Below are 20657 nucleotides of genomic sequence, written 5' to 3'. Positions count from 1 at the left end.
TAGTAAAGTCGCGATTAGTGAGCCCAACATATTTTACTGTGACGCTCAAAATTCTTGAGTGTCTCTCGGTGAAGCAGCTAGCGAGCTGTTGCCTATTATGGATGTGGCTAGTTCGCTTGACTTCCAGTTTTCGTATAAGAACTATTGATCTCCAGCACATGCGGGGTAGTGCAACTTGTTGGGAAATCCCTTTCATAAGTAGCTTACCCCCAGCATCTTGAAACCAACTTTTGGTTGCTTTCTCTTGAACTTGCGGTCACATCTACAACGCTGACAAAATGACTTCGTACCAAAACAGATACAGCACAGCAGGAGATAGCACACTTCGAAATACTTCACTCTCTCGTTTCTATCGTCCTGCTACGGTCCCAACCAACATCCCTCCATACCAAGCAAATGAATACATCTACTTCGATGATTGCAATTCCCCTTTCAGGTTTTCCATGATCTGGTTCCGGAGCGTCATAGCACCCAAGTTCATAGTATGCGCTACATGCTATGAGCGCCGTATCCGGTACACACCATTAGGCGCCTCATTCACAGGGAAACTAGAAGAACTTGGAGATGACGGAAAATGCATGTTCAACGTTCCTCGTATGAAAGGCGTTTTATGGCCATTGAACCGATCGTCAGACAACCTAGAGAACATCTATGCATATATGAGAGAGCGCAGCAATCTTCCAAGGTGTCCAGGAATCGCTGGTATCAACGGGTCTGAGGCTCACGCCATAGGTATGACGTGGTACACCCTTGTTAATAATGCGATACCCGATTTCGTGGGATGTCGAGCTTGTGTGGAAGAACACGTAAAGGGCAAAAGATTCAATCTCATGTTCGTTCCACAATCCCAATCGCAAGGTCACACTGATCAATGGAGTTGTGATCTCGCCATTCCATACGTTCAACGTTTACTCAAGACGACATCCGCATCTGTCCATTGGTCTGGATTCGTTACCGGCGCGACTCATCGGATGTCTCTTCCACAGTGCGTAGGCTTCAACCCTGTGAAGGCCGAAAGCAGAACTTGGTATCGTCATCCAGCCTGGCCTGAATCGGCTGTTTGCGAGTCGTGCTACCTCGATCAAATCGCCTTGACCAGCCTGGAGCGGGAACTCGAGCCCAGACCTGTACCTAACAGCGCGCGGTCAGATCATTATACTTGTGATCTATGGAGCATACCGGCTCAATGCGTTGTTAGTACGGCGATTGAGAGAAAAAGCTCCGCAGACTTTCAACGCTTCTTCCGTGCTCTCATGACGAATCCTGCATGTTCTCCACTGGGCATCACGGGCGGGAAATGGTACACGCTCAAGGGCGGGTGTCCAAACTTCGAAGTTTGTGCAACATGTTACGCCGGCCTCGTCACGACTCATTACCTTGACAATGAGTTCCAGCCACGCGACAACGTGCCTCCCGGCCAAACGGTTTGGTGTGATTTCTGCGCTGGTATTGGTCGCTCAATGCAGTATGTGAACAAATTCGCTGAAGCGGTGAACTCGCCGCATTTCGACATCTTCACATCGTATGTCCGTCGCACGTCCACGATCGTTCCATGTCAACGCAATAAGCCCGTTAGAAACAAAGCCTGGTGGCGACTCAATAACACCGTCAATTTCTACGTCTGTGACGACTGTTACGAAAATGCCGTTCGAGGCACAACATCCAGCGATATGTTCGTGAACGTTGGAACCACTTCCGCGGAGATGATTTGCTGCATGTACTCACCAAACATGCGTCAACGCTACCAAATCGTCTGCGCCACGAACTCCCCAGACAAGCGTACTAACTTTGTCGCTTACGCTAATCATCGTCAGTCGATCTACGCCCAGACCGTACCTGTAATACGAAACATATTGGCGAATGCGGAACTCAAACTCTTGCAGCAACGTATGAACAACTCGACGAGCACATTCTATAACATGTTGGACAGGACGGGTGGTAATGCTACAGGGATCCATTACGGACCAAGTTCCGATTACAAAACAGTGTACGGAAGCTCAGCTACAGGAAACTGGTACAACACACCGCATGGGATAACGAGTGAGAGGTATTCTGCGCAAGCGCTTGATGGTGGGAGTAGTATAAGCAGTGACACTATGAGGATAAAGATGTTGGAAGACAGTTGGCATGAGGTAGAGTAGAAGATAGTTTTGTTCATGGGTGGACCCCCGTAAGGCTACTCTTATTATAAGAGAATCAAATTATTGTAATCTAATACATCTTGTATCTCAACCGGCGAATCTTCAAAACGGCACTGTGACAACCCGACTTTCCCAATAACATCCGCAAGCATAGGAAACCGATTCGCTCTTATAGGGTACGCTGAAGTGCAAAGTCGTATTGGCAAGGTGGATACGAAGCTTGAACATAGCGTCCCTCTAATTCTCACCAGTATCAAAGTCCTGGTAGCTGCTTTCGTTACATAACCTGCTTCATTTGATCCCGAATTCCACCTTGTAGGGTTCTTCATCGACTATAATCTGCTTAGCACGAGGTGTCTACGTCAGGTACACGACTTACTGTTGCTTCCCCTGCTGAGCAGCCCGTTATTGGCTGAGTAGTATAAGATGCGGGTAGATTGGTTCGTGCCAGCGGTCAATAAACTCACTTGGAGACTTCGGCAGAGGTCTTTATGCAGTGCCTTTCTTTCTTCGACGATGTCGCCCTTCTCGATGAGCCAACCCGTCCGATTAGCCGCTGACAACTGTCCGCGTTTTCCTCGACGACCGTCCTGTGCTGTGTAATCTTTTGACTGCTTGGGGTAGCAAAGCCTGTAGCTGTATTGTGCAATTTGATCGACTACAATCTTTGCGGGAGCTGATGTACGCCGGGTGCCGAGACTGCTCAAGGCCCTAGAGAGTGGCACTGCGACATACTGCAGAGCGTCTTCTATAGACAGACAAGCTAAGTTTGGGAGGGATATGGGCTTTACTCTCCGTTGGCCTGGAGTACTTGAATATTTGCCCCCTTATGGGCATTTTTGAGCTGGCTGTGCAAGTATCGACTCGCTCCGAGTTCGCCTACAAGCAATATTGCCTTTGCGAGTCAGCTGGGGCCATATAGCAGGCGATGTGGTTTATGTACCTTTACCTTTCCCCCATTTTCTTGTACATCATCAATTTGGACTTCAACCAGTCGCATAATCGGGCCGACGACGTGATCGAAGATAGTCTTGAGAGCCATGCTATATCTCATGATGAGGAGTCAGCGAAAAGTGTCAAGGGTTGTTTTACATACGGCTTCAGCAGTATCGTCTCATCGTCTATTCCTTCTGTAGGATCGTCCGCCACACCTTGCAGATCGATGAAATACTTTGTGTCATCTCCGGAGAAGCATGGCTTGATCACCGTTCTGAATTCAGCCATCATTCTGGCCTTCCCACGAGGCCTGAGGCCCGCCCACTGCTCCTCGCCGACGATTGTTCTAATAAATCTATCGAAGGCGTAGTCGAGATAGCCTGAGCCACAAGATCCGTCTGTCATTTGATAAGCCATGGGAAACACACTGGAGATAAGGAACTGGAACGCACCGTCACCCATAGTATACTCTTCAATCAGTGGAGGCTGGACAGAGCAGGTTTTGTAACTCATCAGTTCCACTGAGACCCCTCTATCATTATAGACAACAACACAATCGCCAACATCCAGAGCGTCGCCGTTGATATCTTTGCGTTGTAAAGCTACCAGCACAGCAGCTTCCATTTCACTAAGAGCAGCATAGTCAGGAAGTTTCGCTTTAGGAGCGATTACCAATGTCTTGTCCTTTGCTCTACCAGATTGCGGAAGAAATTGGCCGAGGGACTTGTATGAAGTGAGCCGAAAACCGGCCAATTTCTTTTGCAACTTGGTGGCTCCATCGGGCCAGACGGCGTCCCGGCGTGGCTGTGGCTGCCTGCGCTCCTCGGGGGAGTTGAAGCTTTTGTTATTGAACAGCGGCTCTTGTCGAATTGTGCGAAATCCGCTCTCGGGCACAGAGCTCGAAGCTGTGGCTGAATTCCGTGGCAGAGTGGATTGAGCAGAGACATGTTCTTTATCTTTGACGAAGATATCCTCCCTGATGGGTGAAACTGGGCTGCTCGATAGTGGAGTATCCCAGTGGTCGCGATCGTTGGGATCACACACTGAGTCCGCGTAACTTGTGAGATTATCGAGGTATCTCTGGAGCATTATATTGGATGTTTGTGCAGAGTGGTCCTCACTCGCAACAAGAGTTGAGCCACCAGCGCTTGCCGCAGCTGCTAGTTGCAATACGGGTGCCGATGTGCTTGCGACTGCCTCCGCCGCTGTGAGTCTGGCTCTGAGAAGCTCAAGCTCTTCTCGAATCTTCGCTGTATCGTCTTTGATAGCTGCTGTGTCCTCAAGGATGTTCGTCGTATCTTTTTTGACTTCCCGAACTATTGTTCTAGCACATGATTAATTTCTCGATGCGGAGTAACGAAAAGGGTGTAGTACGTGTTCACCAGCTGAAGAGCCAAATCTAGTGCCGTTGTGTGAGATTCTAGGCTGGATCTGAGTTTGTTAATCTCGCCCTTTGCTCCACCCAATGTCCAGTAGCCTCCCTTTCCCATTTTCGACCTTTCACATTTGAGCAAACAGCCCTCAATCTCGAGTACCGTTACTTTGACATTGGCAAGAATTCCGATGATCTGGGAGTTTAGAGCGTCTGGCAAAGTCCTGGCCTTCTCATCTTCCGTGTCATCTCTCAAATATGTTAGAACGGAGCTGAGCGACAAGAGCTCTCTTGACACGCCATCCAGGTCCCGGCGCGCGTCCCGTACATCTTTCACAAACGCAGTCACTGCGATCGAGGCCTGTGCAGTAGTAGCTATAAGGCCGATGCATGTTGATGTTATCGTTAGAGGGTCCATCTCGAGGAGAGCGCCTTGTGAAACCAGTGCGCAGTGTTGAAATCAACATCTAAACCGGAGGTGGGAACGCAACTCTAAGGACTAAGTATCTGACTAAGCCTCACTATACTTACAGAATACCAACAAGCCACCTGCAAAGCTGTAGCTAAATATCGTCTACTTTTGCAACAAATCTATCCAATTTAGCTTAAGCATGTTTAATCTGCTTTAAGAGCTTAATTATGTAGATCTTTTTGATCTTATCTAGACCTATACTGATAGAATCTAACTTTCCAAAACACAAGATCGCTAATTACAGATAAAGACGACGCTTAACACACTAGACTCATCCCCGACTCAGTGCGGGGTTCACACCATCCCGTCCGGAGATAGATGTTTGCGAAATGCTTTCTTCAGTGAAAGGAAGACAACATATTGCCCGTTTTGTGAGGAAGCATTCTCGAGATTTTGCGATATGAGGACGCAGAATACATGCCCGAGTCCCAAAGGATAGAAGACCAACTACGTCCAGCGCGTACAACGAAACGGAACAAAGAAGCCAAGACACATTCAGATAAAAAGAACATATCATACCGTATACCACTACACCATGCCTCAAAACATTAGATCTCTATAAATGCAATACCATACATGCCCAAAACGCCATCCCATGCTCCCACCCGCCGCAATGCAAATCCAAACACCAACCATGCATGCTAAAACCAGGGTATTACCAAGAAACACTAAAACCTCCCACTCTCCCGTCTCCCCACGCCCAACCCCCCATACCCCGTCGCCTTCCCCAACCTCTCCATCTGCCCCAGCGTCCGCTCCCCCGTCCGCTCACCAACCGGCATACTCATCCTCTTCAACGGACTACCCTCGCGCTTACTCGGACTGGTGTGTCTCCTGTCGCCCAACGCGGGGGTAATTCTGTCTGCGAACCCCGTCAGGGTGTCGCGGCCGCGGCTGGTGTCGTCGTCGCGGTAGCGCATGTTGGCTTGTTTGCGCAGGGGGGAGGCGGCGTGAGTGTATACGCCTAGGCTGCCGCCGTCGCCGGTGCGGGGGATGGAGGGGGCGGTGCGGAACGGGTTGGGGGTGACGGCTGGGCGGATCGGGGAGGAGAAGTCGTCGTCGGGGTCTGCGTTTGTCGCTGTGGAGGTTGATGTGTAGCGCCCCGAGCGACGGACGGAGGGGGTGTGTTGTGTGGAGCGGAGACCGTCGGGGTCGTATTGGCTTGCGTAGTTGCTGTTGGGGTTTGTGCGGAAGGCGCGTTTGATGATGGTGGTTGGTGTGTATGTGACGACTTCGCTGGCGAGATCCCTACTGCTTCCCTTGACGCCCACGCTTGAGTTTCCATTGCCCGTGCGGCTGATGGTCTGGATACCCACGTCGCGGCCTTGCTTCTGCAGTGCGGGATGCACAAATTTGCTGTCGTACTCGTGGAGGACTTGGCGGCTGATGATGGCGTTGTCCTTGATTTGCTGGGTGAAGGCGCTGCGGAGCCACCACAGCTGCAGCGACAGCAGTGCGCCGATGATTATGGTGGTCGTGACGCGGACGCTGGGGCGGGGATCGAGAGGCGCAACGGGGAGGTTGAAGTAGTACAGCATGACGTGCAGCGGGCTGAACAGGCAGAACAGCTCCAGAGCCAGCGGATTGGGGTCCCACACAGCAATCTCCCAGACATCGCGTGTGGCATCGGGGTGCGCGCGGGCAGGAGCCGAGTTCCTGGCGACGACACTGCGGAAGTAGGACATGGGCGATGCACCGGCGGGCGAGGAGTCGACGCGTACACGCTGGGCAGACGGCGTGGCAGGCGTCCTCTCAATGGGCTGCTCAAACAGCCTGTAGTGCCTCTTCTTCCCGTACGCCAGCCAGGCATTCATGAAGCAGGCGCCAGCCAAGACAGTGACCAGCGAGTTCATCATCCACTTCATCCACCCCGGGCCCGATGCCTCCCTAAAAACACCGTCGCCGTCGTATTGTGTGGAGCTCTCGTTGTTGGCCTGGGCGATGATGAAGGCCATGTTCATGGCGAACCCAATGTACAGGGCGTACGACTGCGCGAACTCCTCCCAGTCGCCGCTGTTCAGGTCCTCGCCGACGCGCATCAGCCAGTCCGACGGGTCCATGGCGGCTTTGATGCGCTCGGCGAGCGGGGCGCGGCGGACGAGACGGGGCATGCTGGCTATCCTTGGCTAACCTCAACTATCCTGTTTGTCGTGATTGTCCTGGAGGTTCGAATGCGAAGCGTATGCGTGTACGGAGTGTCTGGTCAAAGAGTGGAAGACGAGTCGCGACAAACATTTAGCCGAATGTGTCCTAGCGCCCCGCCATGACGACGGGCGGAAGCTCATCCAACATCGCATCCAAGCTGCAGCTAGCTATCTACCCATCCGGCCACAGCAACACGCCATGGCCGCCCCAGCATCGCAGTACAAGGACCGCCAATTCCTGGCCGTCATTGGCGATGAGGTGTGTTCTTCTCACACCTACCCAGTAAACGGATTACTGCTAACCTGACTGACCCAGGACACCGTAACAGGCCTCCTTCTCGCAGGCGTCGGCGTAAGCTCTCCCCTCTGACCTGAACGTATGCGAACGGAATTGACACCTCACCAGCACGTCACGCAGCCCCCCGACAGCCAGAAGAACTTCCTCGTCGTCGACGCCAAGACGGAGAACACCGCCATCGAGGCCGCCTTTGACAAATTCACCACCGAGCGCAAGGATATCGCCATTCTGTTGATCAACCAGCATGTATGTCGCCTAGACGGAACGTCTCTACTCGTTTGCGCATAACACGTGTCTGTCGAGAGAAGCCTGTGCTGTGGCGCGAGACTGTCAGAGGAGTCGCAAGTCAGGGCTAACCCGTGACAGATCGCTGAGCGGATACGACACCGCGTCGAGGCGTATACGGCTGCTTTCCCCTCGCTGCTGGAGATTCCGTCAAAGGACCATCCGTACGATCCTGAGAAGGATAGCGTGTTGAAGCGCGTGAGGAGGCTGTTTGGCGAATAGACGATATCCCAAACTGGGCATGTAGTGGTGGATTCCATGGGCATGGGAAAGATGTGACTGGAGAGAGAAGCATGGTCGAGTCAAGATAGCACGAATCAAATCTGCACACATCTGAAGACAATCTCGTCCAAGACATCTCCAAGATAGTAATCCAGGTGAATAGTTCCGTGAAAAGTATGTCATATCTACATTACGCATTCCCAACGATATCCCACCACTGTTACATCAAACTCGACCCAATCTCATCGCACGCGCATCTCCATGATACCTCAACTCGCACCACATATACACATCCCAGTTCATAGTTCATTGCGCAGTCTCAACCGCTCCTGCACCATCTTCGCAGCCGGCCCAGACATCTCCACCCTGCGCTTCCCAATCTTAACACCTCCATCGCCCGTCCTGCGACAGGCTTAGACGTCACATTCGACCATCCAGCAAGCAAAAGCGAATTACCGGTGGAAAGCAATCTTAGCAGTCAAGCAAGTAATCTTATCGCCATCCGCGGTGTACACATCAGCGAGAACAGTGTATGTGCCCTAGTCACGCCATTAGTCCGTTGTCCAAACCAAGCCATCGCGCGCGCTACGTACCGGAGGAATCTCCCGCGGCAGATCAACATCCTTGGTCAGCGTCATCTCGCCCTTCTCCAGCGGGCACTCTAGATCCCCCTTCTGGATCGTCTCGCATCCGTCGGCTTGCTGGTTGATCAGCGTGATCAGCCCGTACTTGACTTGCAGGTGCATCTTGAAGCCCTCGCCGACTTCCTCCTTGAAGTTACCCTCGGCCTTGATGCTGAGCGTGGAGCCGCTGGGACGTATTAGCAACAAGTTCGATTCAGACTACATAAACACGCGCGGATAAATGTAGAGGATGTAGGCAACGTACGGCTTGGGCGGGTTGGGGTCCAGGTCGACCTTCTCGATGCTCAGGATGTTGTTCGCGGGATCCTCGCAGAAGTACAGAGGGTTGTCGCCCGGCACTTTGTAGTCTTCCTTGACGGTGACTTGCTTGGTGATCCACGAGGAGCCGGCCGAGACGCTGAGCGCGCTGGTTGCAGCGAGGAGGAGCGTGGTGAGCTGCATGGCGGCGGTGAGGGAAAGATGAGATGTGAGGGTGGTAGAATGAGTTCGCGGGTTGACGTCGAAGCTCAAGGCGGTGGTTAGAGCGACGGAGAGGTGGAGGCGTGGAGATGTGGAGAGGTCGGTGAGATAGCTGGGCGTGGTTGGAGCTTGGGAGAGGTGAGGCTGGGCCGAGCTATGAGCTACGCGCCACTGTAGGCCTGTGCGTCAGCGTCATCGGTCATCTGCACGGGGACATCCTGGTCGCTGCATCAGGCGTCGATGGTTGACTGTTGCTCAAATTGTATGCGCGTGGCGACTATGAAGATACATTCAATGCTGCTTTCTATCTTCACGTCGTCCTCTGACAGCTACACGAACCCAACAACGCCACCCGCCCATTGCTCAAATATAGCAACCGGAAACTGATCCGCCAAGTGCTGATAACCCTGCACATTCGGATGCAGATAGTCCCCCGAATCGTACTCCGCCTTCAATCGACTAGGAACCTCAGGATCAGCCAGCAGTTTATCAAAATCAACAACCGCATCAAATGTCCCCGAGTCGCGAATAAACGAGTTAACTTTCTGCCTACAAATCGTGTCAGCACAGCACCCCACATCACCAAACTACTCTCCAGACTCACCTCGTCGCCTCCCTCTCCGGACTCGAATACGGCTGGCCCGTGAAGTTGCTGGGCGCAGAAAACGGCGTGATAGTCGCGCCAAACACAGGGATACCGTGTGCGTGGATGAGCGTCACCATCTGCTCGTACGCCTGGGTCAGCGCCTCATACACGTCGTCCTGCGCATTCGCCGTCGTCGCTGCAGTCCCAATGTCATTGACCCCCTCGAAGATCATGGCGTACTGAACCCCAGGATGGGCCAGCACATCTCGATCAATGCGCCCCAGTGCATTTGGTCCCAGCCCGTCAGCTAGCACCCTGTTACCCCCCGCCGCCAGATTTCCAATGGAGATACGCCTCGTGGTGAGTCCTTGTTGGAGTCGTGCGAGCAGAAGATCGGGCCAGCGGTTGTTCGCGTTTGTCGTGGAGCCGCGACCATCTGTGATGGAGTCGCCCACGATGAGCAGACTGCCTTGTTCACGGGGGACCCAGGCTTCGATGCTGGATAGGAAGTACCAGTGTGCGGCCGACTGCGTGCTCGCATCACTGACCGTAATCTCCGCCGCGTTAACGGCGTCGCCGAACTGCCACCAGCTCGTTGTCCGGCTCCCGGGGTGGCTGGTGATAAGGTTTGTCGTTTGCCCTGTCGCGAGGTACATTGTTACTGTGACGACTTGCTGTGCCTTGATCGGAAAGTCGACGGGATCCGACACAGCCAGCGCGCCATTCGGTATACTGATCGAACTTTTGCCCGAGAACGTAACCTTCCTCAGCGTCTTGGCCTGTATCTGATGTATACCCGCTGTATTGTTCGCCGGCATCGCCACCGTGACCGCCGTGATGGGTAAATTCGAGCCGCCAAACACATTGGAGAATTTGAGCCGGATCTGCGACGCCGCGGCGGTCATGTACAGTGTTTGACGGATAGTAGAGTTTGCGAACACTACGTCTGTTCCGTTCTACACTGTCAGTTTGCGCGTATATGTAGATGTGGGATGCACATACAAACGGCACAGGTGGTAGGTTCGCGGGCTCCGTGAGCTGCGGCATCGAAGCCCATGCATCGATCCAGTGGCCATGTGGAGGACTGGGTAAAACGGCGCGTCTCGTGATGTCTACCTCATTGCCGAGTACAGACACCGCAAAGAAAAGTAGTAACTTAAGAAACATCATCTTGTCGATAAATCACAAAGATGCCCAAAGATAGATCCGACAACTACAACGTGCGCATGGGCGACGCGCATCTTTACTTGTCTTACTCTCATTCCTGCGGGATGGTAATAGTTAGCTCATAGTGTTGTTCCTGAGCAGCCGGCGCGCGGGGTGCGGGGGACGCGGAGGTGGAGGTGGATGAACGGGTAAATAGCAAATTGCATGTTGCGGAGAATTGATTCTGACGATCATTCGATCGATACGCGAATCCGTTTATGGTTGGGACTGCATATTGTGATAAGACGACACTATTCGTTGAATCTGGGTGTATCTATAGAATAATGATGCTTAAGCTTGAAGCTCGAGTTTTCGTGATGGAGGCCTGTTTACATGTGGCTGAGTTGGGAGACTTGGTGTCAGATTCGGCTTTTTCCAACGTTTCCCCTACTCTCTGGTAAAATATCGGTTAATAGGCAGTATCACATAAAGCGCTTGGTTTTATCGAACGCGAGTCACCTTCTGACTTGCATATCCGCCCACCGCTACACTTTCCAAATACCACTACTCAGCTCGCTGATAGAGTCATGAACCAGGTTCTACAAAGAGCTCATCGGTCAAATATCCGGCCATCTTCCTGCTGAAGATCTACGAAACGCGTATCATGTATCGCCTAAATTCCGCAAAGCAGCCGAGGATCGGGCCGCAGGGTACAGAACGGAATGCTTGGGGGATAACCACACAAAACAAGCAGCGTTTCATCGCCCATTGTTCCGATTTCCGACTTCGTTAGCTCCAACATGTACAATGTTTCACATACCTTCCAGATATAGATTTCGACGATCGTGATTGCCGCGAAAGCGCTGAGGAACAACGCGAAAAAGACAGGATCTTCACTGGACAGGTTCAAGATCTCTTCGCGACACTCAAGTTGGTGGAGAAGCGTGCAGGCGAGAGGAACCGCAGGAGATACCGACTTACCATATTCATCCCCTCTCAAAAACGCTTGGGTGATGTGTGTCTTCACCGGGAACACGGTCACTCGCGAATTCACCTGCTGAAGCCAGAGACTCTTCCTGGCCTAATGTCAGTTGGCGCTCTTTAGATCAAGGATGATCATTCATGGGAGAAGCTCGATTGTCGAATTGTGATAGATCTCGTCACTCGATTGCCGACCCTGCGAGATCTCGTGTGCCATACCGGGAAGGACGCATTGACTCCGAGTTACCAGGGTGAGCCAGCGACGCTGTTCCCCTGGGATTATGCCGAATCCCGAGGAGACACAAGACATGGTTTCGGCAAAGCGATTACGCCTACCAACATCTCCAAATACCTTTGACGAGTCAAGGTGAATTTTCTTTGTCCTGATGTCCTGATGGAAAAGACGGCATCTACCAGTGGGAGATCATGCCGAATCTCGTTAGTCCTGTAACAAAAGACCTGTCCAGCGCGAGCCTTCGCACCCTGTCCCACTATCTCCAAGATTTCACGCTCCGGGCTCAAGCGGACAGATCCTTGTTTCGGCCTGAGGACGGTCCGACACCGACTTGGCCGCTTCTCCAACGAGTCCTCATCGTGTTTCATGTGGTGTCGCCGTCAGGAGCTTGGTACTTTGAAAGTCCACGCGGCGAAGGCAGAGAGTCAGCCGGTTATGAAGTCAACGCGTCTTCATACCCACCACTTGAACCTACTGAAGAAGACGAAAATTCAGATCGTAGGGGCGTGGGTGGAGGCCGGTCTTTCTAGACTCGATCGACCTTTTTCGTTCCGCATATCGCCAAACGACAATTTATTAGGACCTTTCCTTGCGAGTTTCTCCAAGGCCACAGCGAAAATGCCAGACTTGAGACAAGCTGTGTCGTGGTCACGTCTTAAGTGGGATGTTGATTGCGGCGACGACGATGAACGTGAAGTCTTTGACCATTTCGAACCTCCTGAAAACTTCCACCCAGAGTCTCTGGCTTGGGGGCTAGCATACTATGTTCCTAGAGTAGGAACAGCATTCGCTACAAACCCGGGTGAAGTCAATTGCGAGGCTCGCCAGATTTAGTGGAAGGTTGGGGAGTAGCGGCCGGATCCGGGGATCCATCGTCTATTTCAGCACATTGGTCGTCAGAGGTATGGTGATGCGTTGGAGGAACACTGGCACGATGATAAATTTGGCCAGGGATTGATTTGGCGAGGGTATTTTGAACACTGGACGCCGGAAGGGTAGTGCGGATGTCTTCAAGCGGTTGTCATGTATCACGCGTCCTACGTCGTTGCTAGGTAGCCAAGACTTTGCGTTGAGGTCTCCTTATGAAACGATCTAGTGATAAACTCCTGATCGCTTTGTCGTGTTATACTTTGGCTGACCATTTGATCGCTGCTTGGGATTAAGCTCAGGTCACTGAACGATGTTATTTCATACATAAGAACATTTTGAGAAAATTCAAGTAGGTTTCACAGTAAAACAATCAAACAAGGCCGTGAAAATTCCAATTTACCTCCTAAAACTTCCCTTGAACTCACGATTACAACCTTCATCTATCTGGATTTCTGATGACCGCATCTGTCCAACCCGCTGGGCTCAGAAGTAACAACAGTAACTATAGACAATTCAGAGAAGTCAAGCGCAGGGGATATAACACGGTCTCGATGGGGCGTCAAGAAGCCAGAATAAGCCTTCTTAAAATGTGGGGGATCGGACCTCCGCGATGGAAAGCTCTCTACTTCCGAGACTGGGCGTTTGAACTGCTGTCATCTCCCGTTGATTAGGGTGTGCCAATTTAACGGCCTGACGGTGACGCTTGTCTTTCTTTTGAAAGTCACCCCATCTTCGTTACGCCTCCTTGTCTGGCCCTGGACATTCAAGACCCTAGAGGTGGGAAAGGATCGACATAGGCAGCTAAAAGTTCCAATTCTGGAACCTCGCATATTTGTGTAGCATCAGGCGAAACACTCAACAACGAATGTTCATGTTCTGGGTCTCTCCTAGTGATGCACACATTGCTCAATCCGTGGGTCACGTCCTTCTGAGTGTGAGCACCGACGAGGGGTGAAAATAATGCGTTGTGGTCAATCTGGAATGCGCTCGACTCTCTTGCTGTGGACTGCTCTTGTGATGCGCACAAAGCTTCTCGATGAAACATCCATCGCACAGAAGGATCGCTGTGCTCACTTCCTATCCTGTGAAGGTCTTCATTGGGTTCAAGATCGTGTGTGAACAATAACTGGAGTATTTCCAAGGCATCTCCGTTTAGCAGGTGTTGGTAAACGTCGTCAATGATCAGCAAGCGCTCAACATAGCGAAAGCTTGGGCGCCAGTTTTTTGAATGCCAGTTCGGGTCAGCTCCTTTGCTCAGCAATAACCGCACTGTTTCGACCAAGCGTTTGTCGCACGCCAAGTGCAAGGCTGTCTTTCTTTCATGCGTAATGGCGTCAACTGCAATAATCCGGTTGAACATGCTCGTTCGATTGACCAATACATGAATGATAGATTCGTCCCGATTGTACAACGCTAGACGCAAAGGCTTTATGTATTTCCGGCGTAGGTCTTCACCCTCGATAATGTCCTTGATCTTCTCCGGATCTTCCCCAGTGAGCATTTGAACGAGCCTCAGATTTCCCTTCGTGACTGCACAATCTAACGGAGTTTTTATTACATCAGACGGACCACGTTCGTGACGTGCGAACCCAAGACCAGCTTTCAGTCTCATCATGTGACCAACTACTTCCACGCGGTTGTGTTCAACCGCCCACATCATAGCACTGCTGTTGTAGTACATGATATTTCGTCGTAGAGCGACGTTTCTCAAGACCGCGTGAAGTCTTCGATTGACGCGTAGGATTCGTGCGAGGTCGCGTTGATGTTGAACAAAATCTGCAATATCGAGGAGAAGCTCGTCAGGGAGGCTTAGAAGACCCTTTGGATGAGCCATTTCTAAGATGAGAGTATCCACGTTGGTTGCTGTTGGGTCGACGTGATAAGAATGCGGGGCATTTCTGTCGCTGACATGAATCTAGCCTGAAGATACTTTAGATCCCCGAAGATTATTTCAGCCTAGCTAGTTTTGACACACACTTCCGATAGTCTTGGCAATGTAGCATGTCAATAGTCCCAGAGAGCTGCAATAGACTTGAGCAGCATTATCTCGAGGATAAATGGTCCAATACAAGAGTGGCACATAACTCCCCCTTGCCCCTACCGTAGATGATAGCTTCGAGTACACAACGAAAGGAGCTGTAAGGAGACGCTCACAACCAAGAACGTTACTAAGTCCACGTAACTGAAGAGAATTCGCAAGTCTGAGATCGCGGAAATAGCAAGACCGACGATATAGTAAATAGCATTGTACTTTGCGGACTAGAGAGGGCGCGAAATGTCCAGCGATTATTCAATCGCGGAATTGCCAAGATGATCAGAGCATTCAAGTGTGTTTCATATATTCTGAGCAAGATTGAATATCCAAGAAAATTGTACTAGAGGCTTACTTACACAAAGTAGCTTACGTGACGCATCCAGAAACGGCTCAGGGATTCAACAGGCGTTTCAGTAGTGCAAGGGGTACACTGGTAACAGTAAGCTGATCTAATGCGTGTCACAAATGCCAAAGTGTTGACACTGGTGGCGTGAAAAGAAGACGCCATGTCTTAGTCAGGACGAGAGTTGATAATGACCAGATTGAAATAAGTTATTATATAGGTCTATTACGAGATTATGACACAGTTGTTTGTGTAACATCAACAAATTAACATGCTCCAATTCCATTTATACGTAGACGTAACAAAGAGGCCCCTCAGTGGTACTCATCATGTCGCGCATTGTGACTGGCGGGGAGGCCGCATAGCCGATGTCGATTGGCGTGTCGAGAGTTGTGTTTGCGGAGGGAGGGTTATTGAAGAAAGTGCCAGTGCCTGAAATGCCCTTTGCTCCAGTGCGTGTCTCCAGATCCAATTGTTGCCAAATCCACCAGACCCGATCGATCATACCGTGATGAAGGTAGAAAAGCGGATCACCGGGGGACGTGAAAAGATCTCGGCCGGGATCGCCACCCATAGAGTAGTGACCTAGAGGTAAACATGTCAGCTTTCAAAGTCTAATCGATGGTAATAGTTAGAACACTGACCTCCGCCATGAACACCAATCTCAGCAATTGCAGGATTGCCTTGCATATTCAACTGGAAGTCGGCAACGTTGTCGTTATTCAGAATCAAGTTGACGATGCTGCTTGCGTTGGCAAATCGCTGGTTGGTGTAATCCGTCAAATCACGCTTCAAGCATCTTGGGTTGTACGTCGTTCCATTCCCGTTAGCAACGACCGCACCACCCGCGATCCCCAAAGCAACAGGACCAAGATTGACAGTCATGTTGACGAAAGGACCAGAAGTGATACAACCACCACCCGAACCAGCAGCGATGGGGATCTCAGGCAAACCGTTTCCGCCGATGATGATACCGGCCTGGTTGGGAATGTATGCACCATTGCCTGACATCGAGTAATCGGAACCGTCGAGTACGCTGGATTTCTCCAGAGTTGTAACGGCAGTCTTGGCCCAATTCCAGTAAGGCTGGTAGCCGCGGTAGCCACATTCATTGCGAAGTGCCTGCTCATATTGCCATGTGAAGTAGCGGTGCCATCCCAAAAAGGTTCCCTAAGAAGCAATCAGAGTTTGAGATATACGTGGATTGTTACGGCGACTTACAGTGTAATGGATAGTCAACGTCTGGTTGATATGCGTCGCTACCCAGTCATCGTAACGCGTCTTTGCTCCGGGCATGAGCGCTGAAGGCGTGTTGGCCTTCTTTTTCTGCAGACAAAGAACAGCGTTTGTGTACGACTTGCGGTCTGCCTTCGACAGTGATCCCCATTCTCGTCGAATAGCAACATTGGACAAGTTGCAGCCTCCGCGTTTTGATTTGGCTCCTTCACTCAAGGAAGCATTGACCTGACCTTGGGCAAAATCAGACAGCTGCTCTAGTTGATCGAAAGCAACAGCAGTGTCGGTTGAAGGAGTTTCCAGTGAAACCGGGGTTGCTTCGGCTGTCACACTCGCGGTGGGTTCATCCTGGGTTGCCGGCAGAGCATGCGACAGAGTCCCAGCGAGTAAAGAAAGGGCTAACGGCGAGCTGAAACGCATCTTTGCTGACGAGGTTGCGGAATGCAAACGTAGCGAGGAAAGAGCAAGGACTGGTTGCTGAAAGGTATACTGCTCCCAAGAGACATATATATCTTATCCGAAGGTTCAACGCGTTTACAACTCCGACAGCCATGAGTCGTGAATCCGGACCCTGCTTCCGCGGTGAGCATGGTGTAAAATTTTGCGTTGATGCACTCGACGCAAACGGCGTGGTTCTGCAGAGCTTTATCCGCGATCATGCTCAAGCGCAGGGGAAACGTACGATAGCAGCATAGCTCCAATGATCAGAGAGGCAAAAAAACTAGAAGCAGGGAAGTTTATCAACGTGCATGGAGACCTAGACGCAGAAATCCAGCTGTTCACGCCAATGGACCGCACGCGGTTACGTTAGTTTATATTATGGGGCGTAAGGTTAACCAAGTGGAGGTTGACCACTCGGCCCGTCCAGTTGCGCACGGGTGATGAATCAGAGACATAACTACCGACTTTCCCCTTACCCGCCCCAGACGCACGGCAACGCCGCCTTTAGTTTGTGGGGACCGGAGTACTGACTCGTTCTACATGCATCGCGCGACTGTTCAGACGCTGTCATCATGACCCTTGCAGGGGCGGCAGAAAAGAAATTACCGGTAGGCAGATTTTGATACTACAACTGTGAAATCTGGAAATGACGTTACAGATCCATGGATGCAAATCAGTGGAGCGCTTGCGCCATTGGAGATCTTTCCACGCAGGTTCCATTTGTTCGGGTGCACTGTATTCATTGTGTGACACCGCTGATCGCTAGCCGTACCGCGTACCTCTAGTCCATGTGTACACGAAGCACCAGTCCATGTCTGTCCTGCGAGGACGGGGCAATCGGGATGAAGCGCGGAATCCATGCCGGTGCCGATCGCTAGCGTGGACGTGAGTTCAAGCCTTCGCTTGGAACACGAGGCCCATGCTCCCTCAACCTATCATATTTCTAACATGGCTTACCCCTAGGCAAAGGAAGGAGCTCGTAATATGCAATCGGCAACTCTTCCGAGGCTCACAAGTCGTCGGTATTCTCTACATTCTCAACTTATGTCTGATACCGGGGAATCTGAGGTGGGAGACATGCAAGTTTTGTACTTTCTTCGACGTGACCGAAGCTCAAGGTCAGTGTAAGCGATCTGTTGTGTTCTGCGGAAAACTAGGCTGTCTCACCATTCGTGCATAATCATTGGAACGCTAGCCAGTAATGCCATCATGTTCCCTTTGCAATCTGTTGTAGTTTCCAAGCACGATGCTGGAACCGTAAATTAGTCCGAATTAGCGCCACACATGCCACGCGGAGCTCCCGTCGAAGTGTTCAGCTCGTTCTAATGCAAACGTGCTTCCTGCAAGCACAAGTCATCCCCTGCGCCCGAGAATCCTTATTGAGAACTGCTGCTCTTCTCATCGTCGGAACGCTCTCATACGCGCCCAGCAATCGATCATTATCTGCTATGGCTCCTACGATGGGACAAGCAGTCTTACGAGATGAGGACCAGGGCCCAGTTATCCTCGGAGCTACCTTGACCGTTACCATCGCGGCCTTGATGACAACATTGACTAGAGTATATGTCAGGCTCAGAATGATCAGGAACGTTGGTTGGGATGTGCGAAGTACCCTTAGTGTACAATGACGAAGTAGGACTGACAACTATGCAGGACTATGTCATGATTATGGCCATGTTACTTGTAAGATTTTACAATGCTATAAGGTTTACAGTGCTAATTGTTTTATAGTGCGTAGTTGGTCAGATTGTCATTATACCAGAGGTCCACTTAGGCGCGGGCAGACATAGGGTTCATGTCGATCCCGAAAGCTTCAAGGAGGGATTCAGACTCAATTTTGTTACACAACCCATCTACCTCATCGCCATTTGCTTGGTCAAGATCTCAGTTGGGTTCTTCTTGCTTCGCATCGCTGTAGCGACTGTCTACAGGCGAATAATCATCTCTACCATGGGTCAGTCTGATCACAAGATTATGCCTGTAACTTTATCGTTGACTCCGATGCCATCTAGTATTCATGGGCGTCTACACCGTCGGTTGTTTTCTCACCATCATGCTACAGTGCACCAACCTTGCGCTACTGTGGGACCCTTACGTGAAAGGGACGTGCTGGAGTGATCAAACTATAACAACCTTGAGCCTTCTCAACGTGTCGCTCAACATTTTCACTGACGTTCTTTTCTCTGCTGCGATTCCGGTTTGTCTCTAGGATGTCTGTCGGCCATTACTTTCTGACTCGAACCTCAGATCCCCCTGTTGTGGAGCCTCCAGATGAATACGCGTCAAAAGATGTCTCTTATATGCATTCTCGGACTCGGAATGTTGTGAGTTCACTCGCTCAGCCTATATCAGCTCCTGCTTACAGTCACTTAGTGCCACAGCCGCGGCACTCGTCAAAACCAGTTATCTACCCAGCTATGGTGAAAATGGCGACTGGCTCTGGGACTCGCGAAACCTTACGATCTGGGTCGTCGTCGAGACCAACGTCGGTATTATCGCCGGAAATCTGCCATGTCTCAAGCCTATCTTCCGTGTGATTTTGACCAGTACATATGGTCGAGGTTCCTGCAAGACTGAAGCACCCCGATACCTGACCGGTGCTGGCACCGACCACCACTCTGTCAACAACTACAACTGCTTAGCCTCCAATCAGACACATGAAGGCGGCTTCGGGCGATCGGATGGAGACAAAAAGTCGTATATGTTGACGACTATCAATGCGGATAAACACGTGAAAAGTGACGCAGGCGAGGGCAGCTCAGAGGCAGAGAGTGTCTGGAGGGTCAGCGAAGACAGTGAAACTAGACCAAAAGGCCTAGGAGGGATAAAGGCGATTACTGAAGTGAGTGTCGTGGAGTCTACGAGTTCGAGGGAAGTAGATGGTGATAGTATGACAACTGAACGGAAAGAGGCACAGATAGTCTAACAGTATAGATAATCCCGCATACAAGTTTGTAAGAAATCTACATGATAGCTTGTACGTTTCCTGGAACACTATGCTGTATATTAAGGTTGCGCCAACAGCAAGCTACAAGACACAGGCCTTACTTAATTTAGTGTGTGTTTAGCCGCTTCGACTATACGCTTGTCTAACATGTTACTATAGCATCTAAAACGTATAATAAGAGCGACATAGATATTTCTGCATACCTCAAAGTTTAAGAGATGTAGAGGATATTAGTATTCGGGTATTATGGCAACGAGCGACAAATACACTGAAAGACAGAGAGGATTGCATTAAAGTCGGCCTAGTATTCTAACTTACAGTTGTTAGATCCAAATCTAGCGGAAAGCCTATTTTATAACGTACTAATAGTAAAACAGTTTTAACTGGATTATTATGTGGCAATGTAAAACTTAGAATTTTAGTTTTGAAACATATTCTAAATCTACGCTTGGTTTAACTGCGTTAACTTAGAAAGTGTGAATATTTTCTTCTTATATGACTTCACAGTTTGCCAGCACACTAAGCGTATTTGTGGTCTTGTGGTGCAAGGCTACGAATTGTACCTTTTGCGTCTACTGCAGGTTGGCAAGGAAAAAACTCGAGAACGTGGTGTAGATAGACTGTTAAAGATACATATGCAAAATATCCTCCGGCGCCCCTCTTGTACTGTTTCCAGCATTCAGTCTCTCTCGTTAAAACAACGGTAGCTCCATTGCGTTAACGTGCAAATGTCCTCTAAGCGCCATAATTCATCAACTATCGCATCACAGTGCTCGCGTCAATGCGGATGTTCTCTTTGTGCTTCCTTGGTAGGCCTTTGAGTTCCTCAGGGGAATTCCCGCTAGGTATGTCCGCCATAGTGTT

The 20657-nt window shown here is 50.7% G+C and overlaps 9 protein-coding genes across 9 annotated transcripts; 5 read left to right on the top strand and 4 right to left on the bottom strand.

Moving 5' to 3' along the window:
- Positions 1–278: 278 nt before the first annotated feature.
- Positions 279–2158, top strand: P153DRAFT_348974 (uncharacterized protein; the record flags this gene model as incomplete). Its single annotated transcript, XM_033666227.1, has 1 exon — positions 279–2158. The coding sequence occupies one exon, from the start codon at positions 279–281 to the stop codon at positions 2139–2141; it is 1863 nt and encodes a 620-aa protein (XP_033519303.1). The 3' UTR covers positions 2142–2158.
- Positions 2159–2432: 274 nt separating this feature from the next.
- Positions 2433–6960, bottom strand: P153DRAFT_360558 (uncharacterized protein; the record flags this gene model as incomplete). Its single annotated transcript, XM_033666922.1, has 9 exons — positions 2433–2473; positions 2521–2943; positions 3025–3049; positions 3091–3184; positions 3238–3475; positions 3530–4401; positions 4452–4881; positions 4981–4998; positions 5694–6960. The coding sequence occupies 9 exons, from the start codon at positions 6958–6960 to the stop codon at positions 2433–2435; spliced, it is 3408 nt and encodes a 1135-aa protein (XP_033519302.1).
- A 284-nt stretch (positions 6961–7244) lies between these two features.
- Positions 7245–7928, top strand: P153DRAFT_370251 (vacuolar ATP synthase). Its single transcript, XM_033668998.1, has 4 exons — positions 7245–7324; positions 7382–7417; positions 7472–7609; positions 7730–7928. Exons 1-4 carry the CDS (start codon positions 7265–7267, stop codon positions 7868–7870), a joined length of 375 nt encoding a protein of 124 aa, XP_033519301.1. The 5' UTR covers positions 7245–7264; the 3' UTR covers positions 7871–7928.
- Positions 7929–8169: 241 nt separating this feature from the next.
- Positions 8170–11087, bottom strand: P153DRAFT_400413 (SGNH hydrolase; the record flags this gene model as incomplete). Its single annotated transcript, XM_033671821.1, has 7 exons — positions 10562–11087; positions 9578–10515; positions 9313–9522; positions 8759–9127; positions 8464–8680; positions 8327–8409; positions 8170–8272 (listed from the first exon to the last, which is right to left on the bottom strand). The coding sequence occupies exons 1-7, from the start codon at positions 10727–10729 to the stop codon at positions 8170–8172; spliced, it is 2088 nt and encodes a 695-aa protein (XP_033519300.1). The 5' UTR covers positions 10730–11087.
- A 282-nt stretch (positions 11088–11369) lies between these two features.
- Positions 11370–12977, top strand: P153DRAFT_434628 (uncharacterized protein; the record flags this gene model as incomplete). Its single annotated transcript, XM_033673096.1, has 4 exons — positions 11370–11493; positions 11539–11720; positions 11817–11937; positions 12154–12977. 4 exons carry the CDS (start codon positions 11370–11372, stop codon positions 12753–12755), a joined length of 1029 nt encoding a protein of 342 aa, XP_033519299.1. The 3' UTR covers positions 12756–12977.
- A 196-nt stretch (positions 12978–13173) lies between these two features.
- On the bottom strand, positions 13174–14675 carry P153DRAFT_400411 (uncharacterized protein). The gene has a single exon (XM_033671820.1). It carries the CDS (start codon positions 14623–14625, stop codon positions 13555–13557), a length of 1071 nt encoding a protein of 356 aa, XP_033519298.1. The 5' UTR covers positions 14626–14675; the 3' UTR covers positions 13174–13554.
- Positions 14676–15389: 714 nt separating this feature from the next.
- Positions 15390–17105, bottom strand: P153DRAFT_325113 (Di-copper centre-containing protein). The gene is made up of 4 exons (XM_033665262.1): positions 17088–17105; positions 16391–16976; positions 15814–16339; positions 15390–15754 (listed from the first exon to the last, which is right to left on the bottom strand). The coding sequence occupies exons 2-4, from the start codon at positions 16823–16825 to the stop codon at positions 15456–15458; spliced, it is 1260 nt and encodes a 419-aa protein (XP_033519297.1). The 5' UTR covers positions 16826–16976; positions 17088–17105; the 3' UTR covers positions 15390–15455.
- A 563-nt stretch (positions 17106–17668) lies between these two features.
- Positions 17669–18062, top strand: P153DRAFT_116291 (uncharacterized protein). The gene has a single exon (XM_033661942.1). The coding sequence runs from the start codon at positions 17766–17768 to the stop codon at positions 18024–18026; it is 261 nt and encodes an 86-aa protein (XP_033519296.1). The 5' UTR covers positions 17669–17765; the 3' UTR covers positions 18027–18062.
- Positions 18063–18294: 232 nt separating this feature from the next.
- Positions 18295–19982, top strand: P153DRAFT_425966 (uncharacterized protein; the record flags this gene model as incomplete). The annotated part of the gene is made up of 6 exons (XM_033672579.1): positions 18295–18447; positions 18578–18800; positions 18859–19043; positions 19094–19170; positions 19220–19688; positions 19953–19982. The coding sequence occupies 6 exons, from the start codon at positions 18295–18297 to the stop codon at positions 19980–19982; spliced, it is 1137 nt and encodes a 378-aa protein (XP_033519295.1).
- Between the last annotated feature and the right edge of the window lie 675 nt (positions 19983–20657).

This window comes from Dothidotthia symphoricarpi (assembly GCF_010015815.1).
Source record: "Dothidotthia symphoricarpi CBS 119687 unplaced genomic scaffold P153scaffold_21, whole genome shotgun sequence".
Classification (NCBI taxonomy): domain Eukaryota; kingdom Fungi; phylum Ascomycota; class Dothideomycetes; order Pleosporales; family Dothidotthiaceae; genus Dothidotthia; species Dothidotthia symphoricarpi.
This window is presented reverse-complemented; position numbering and strand designations above follow the sequence as displayed.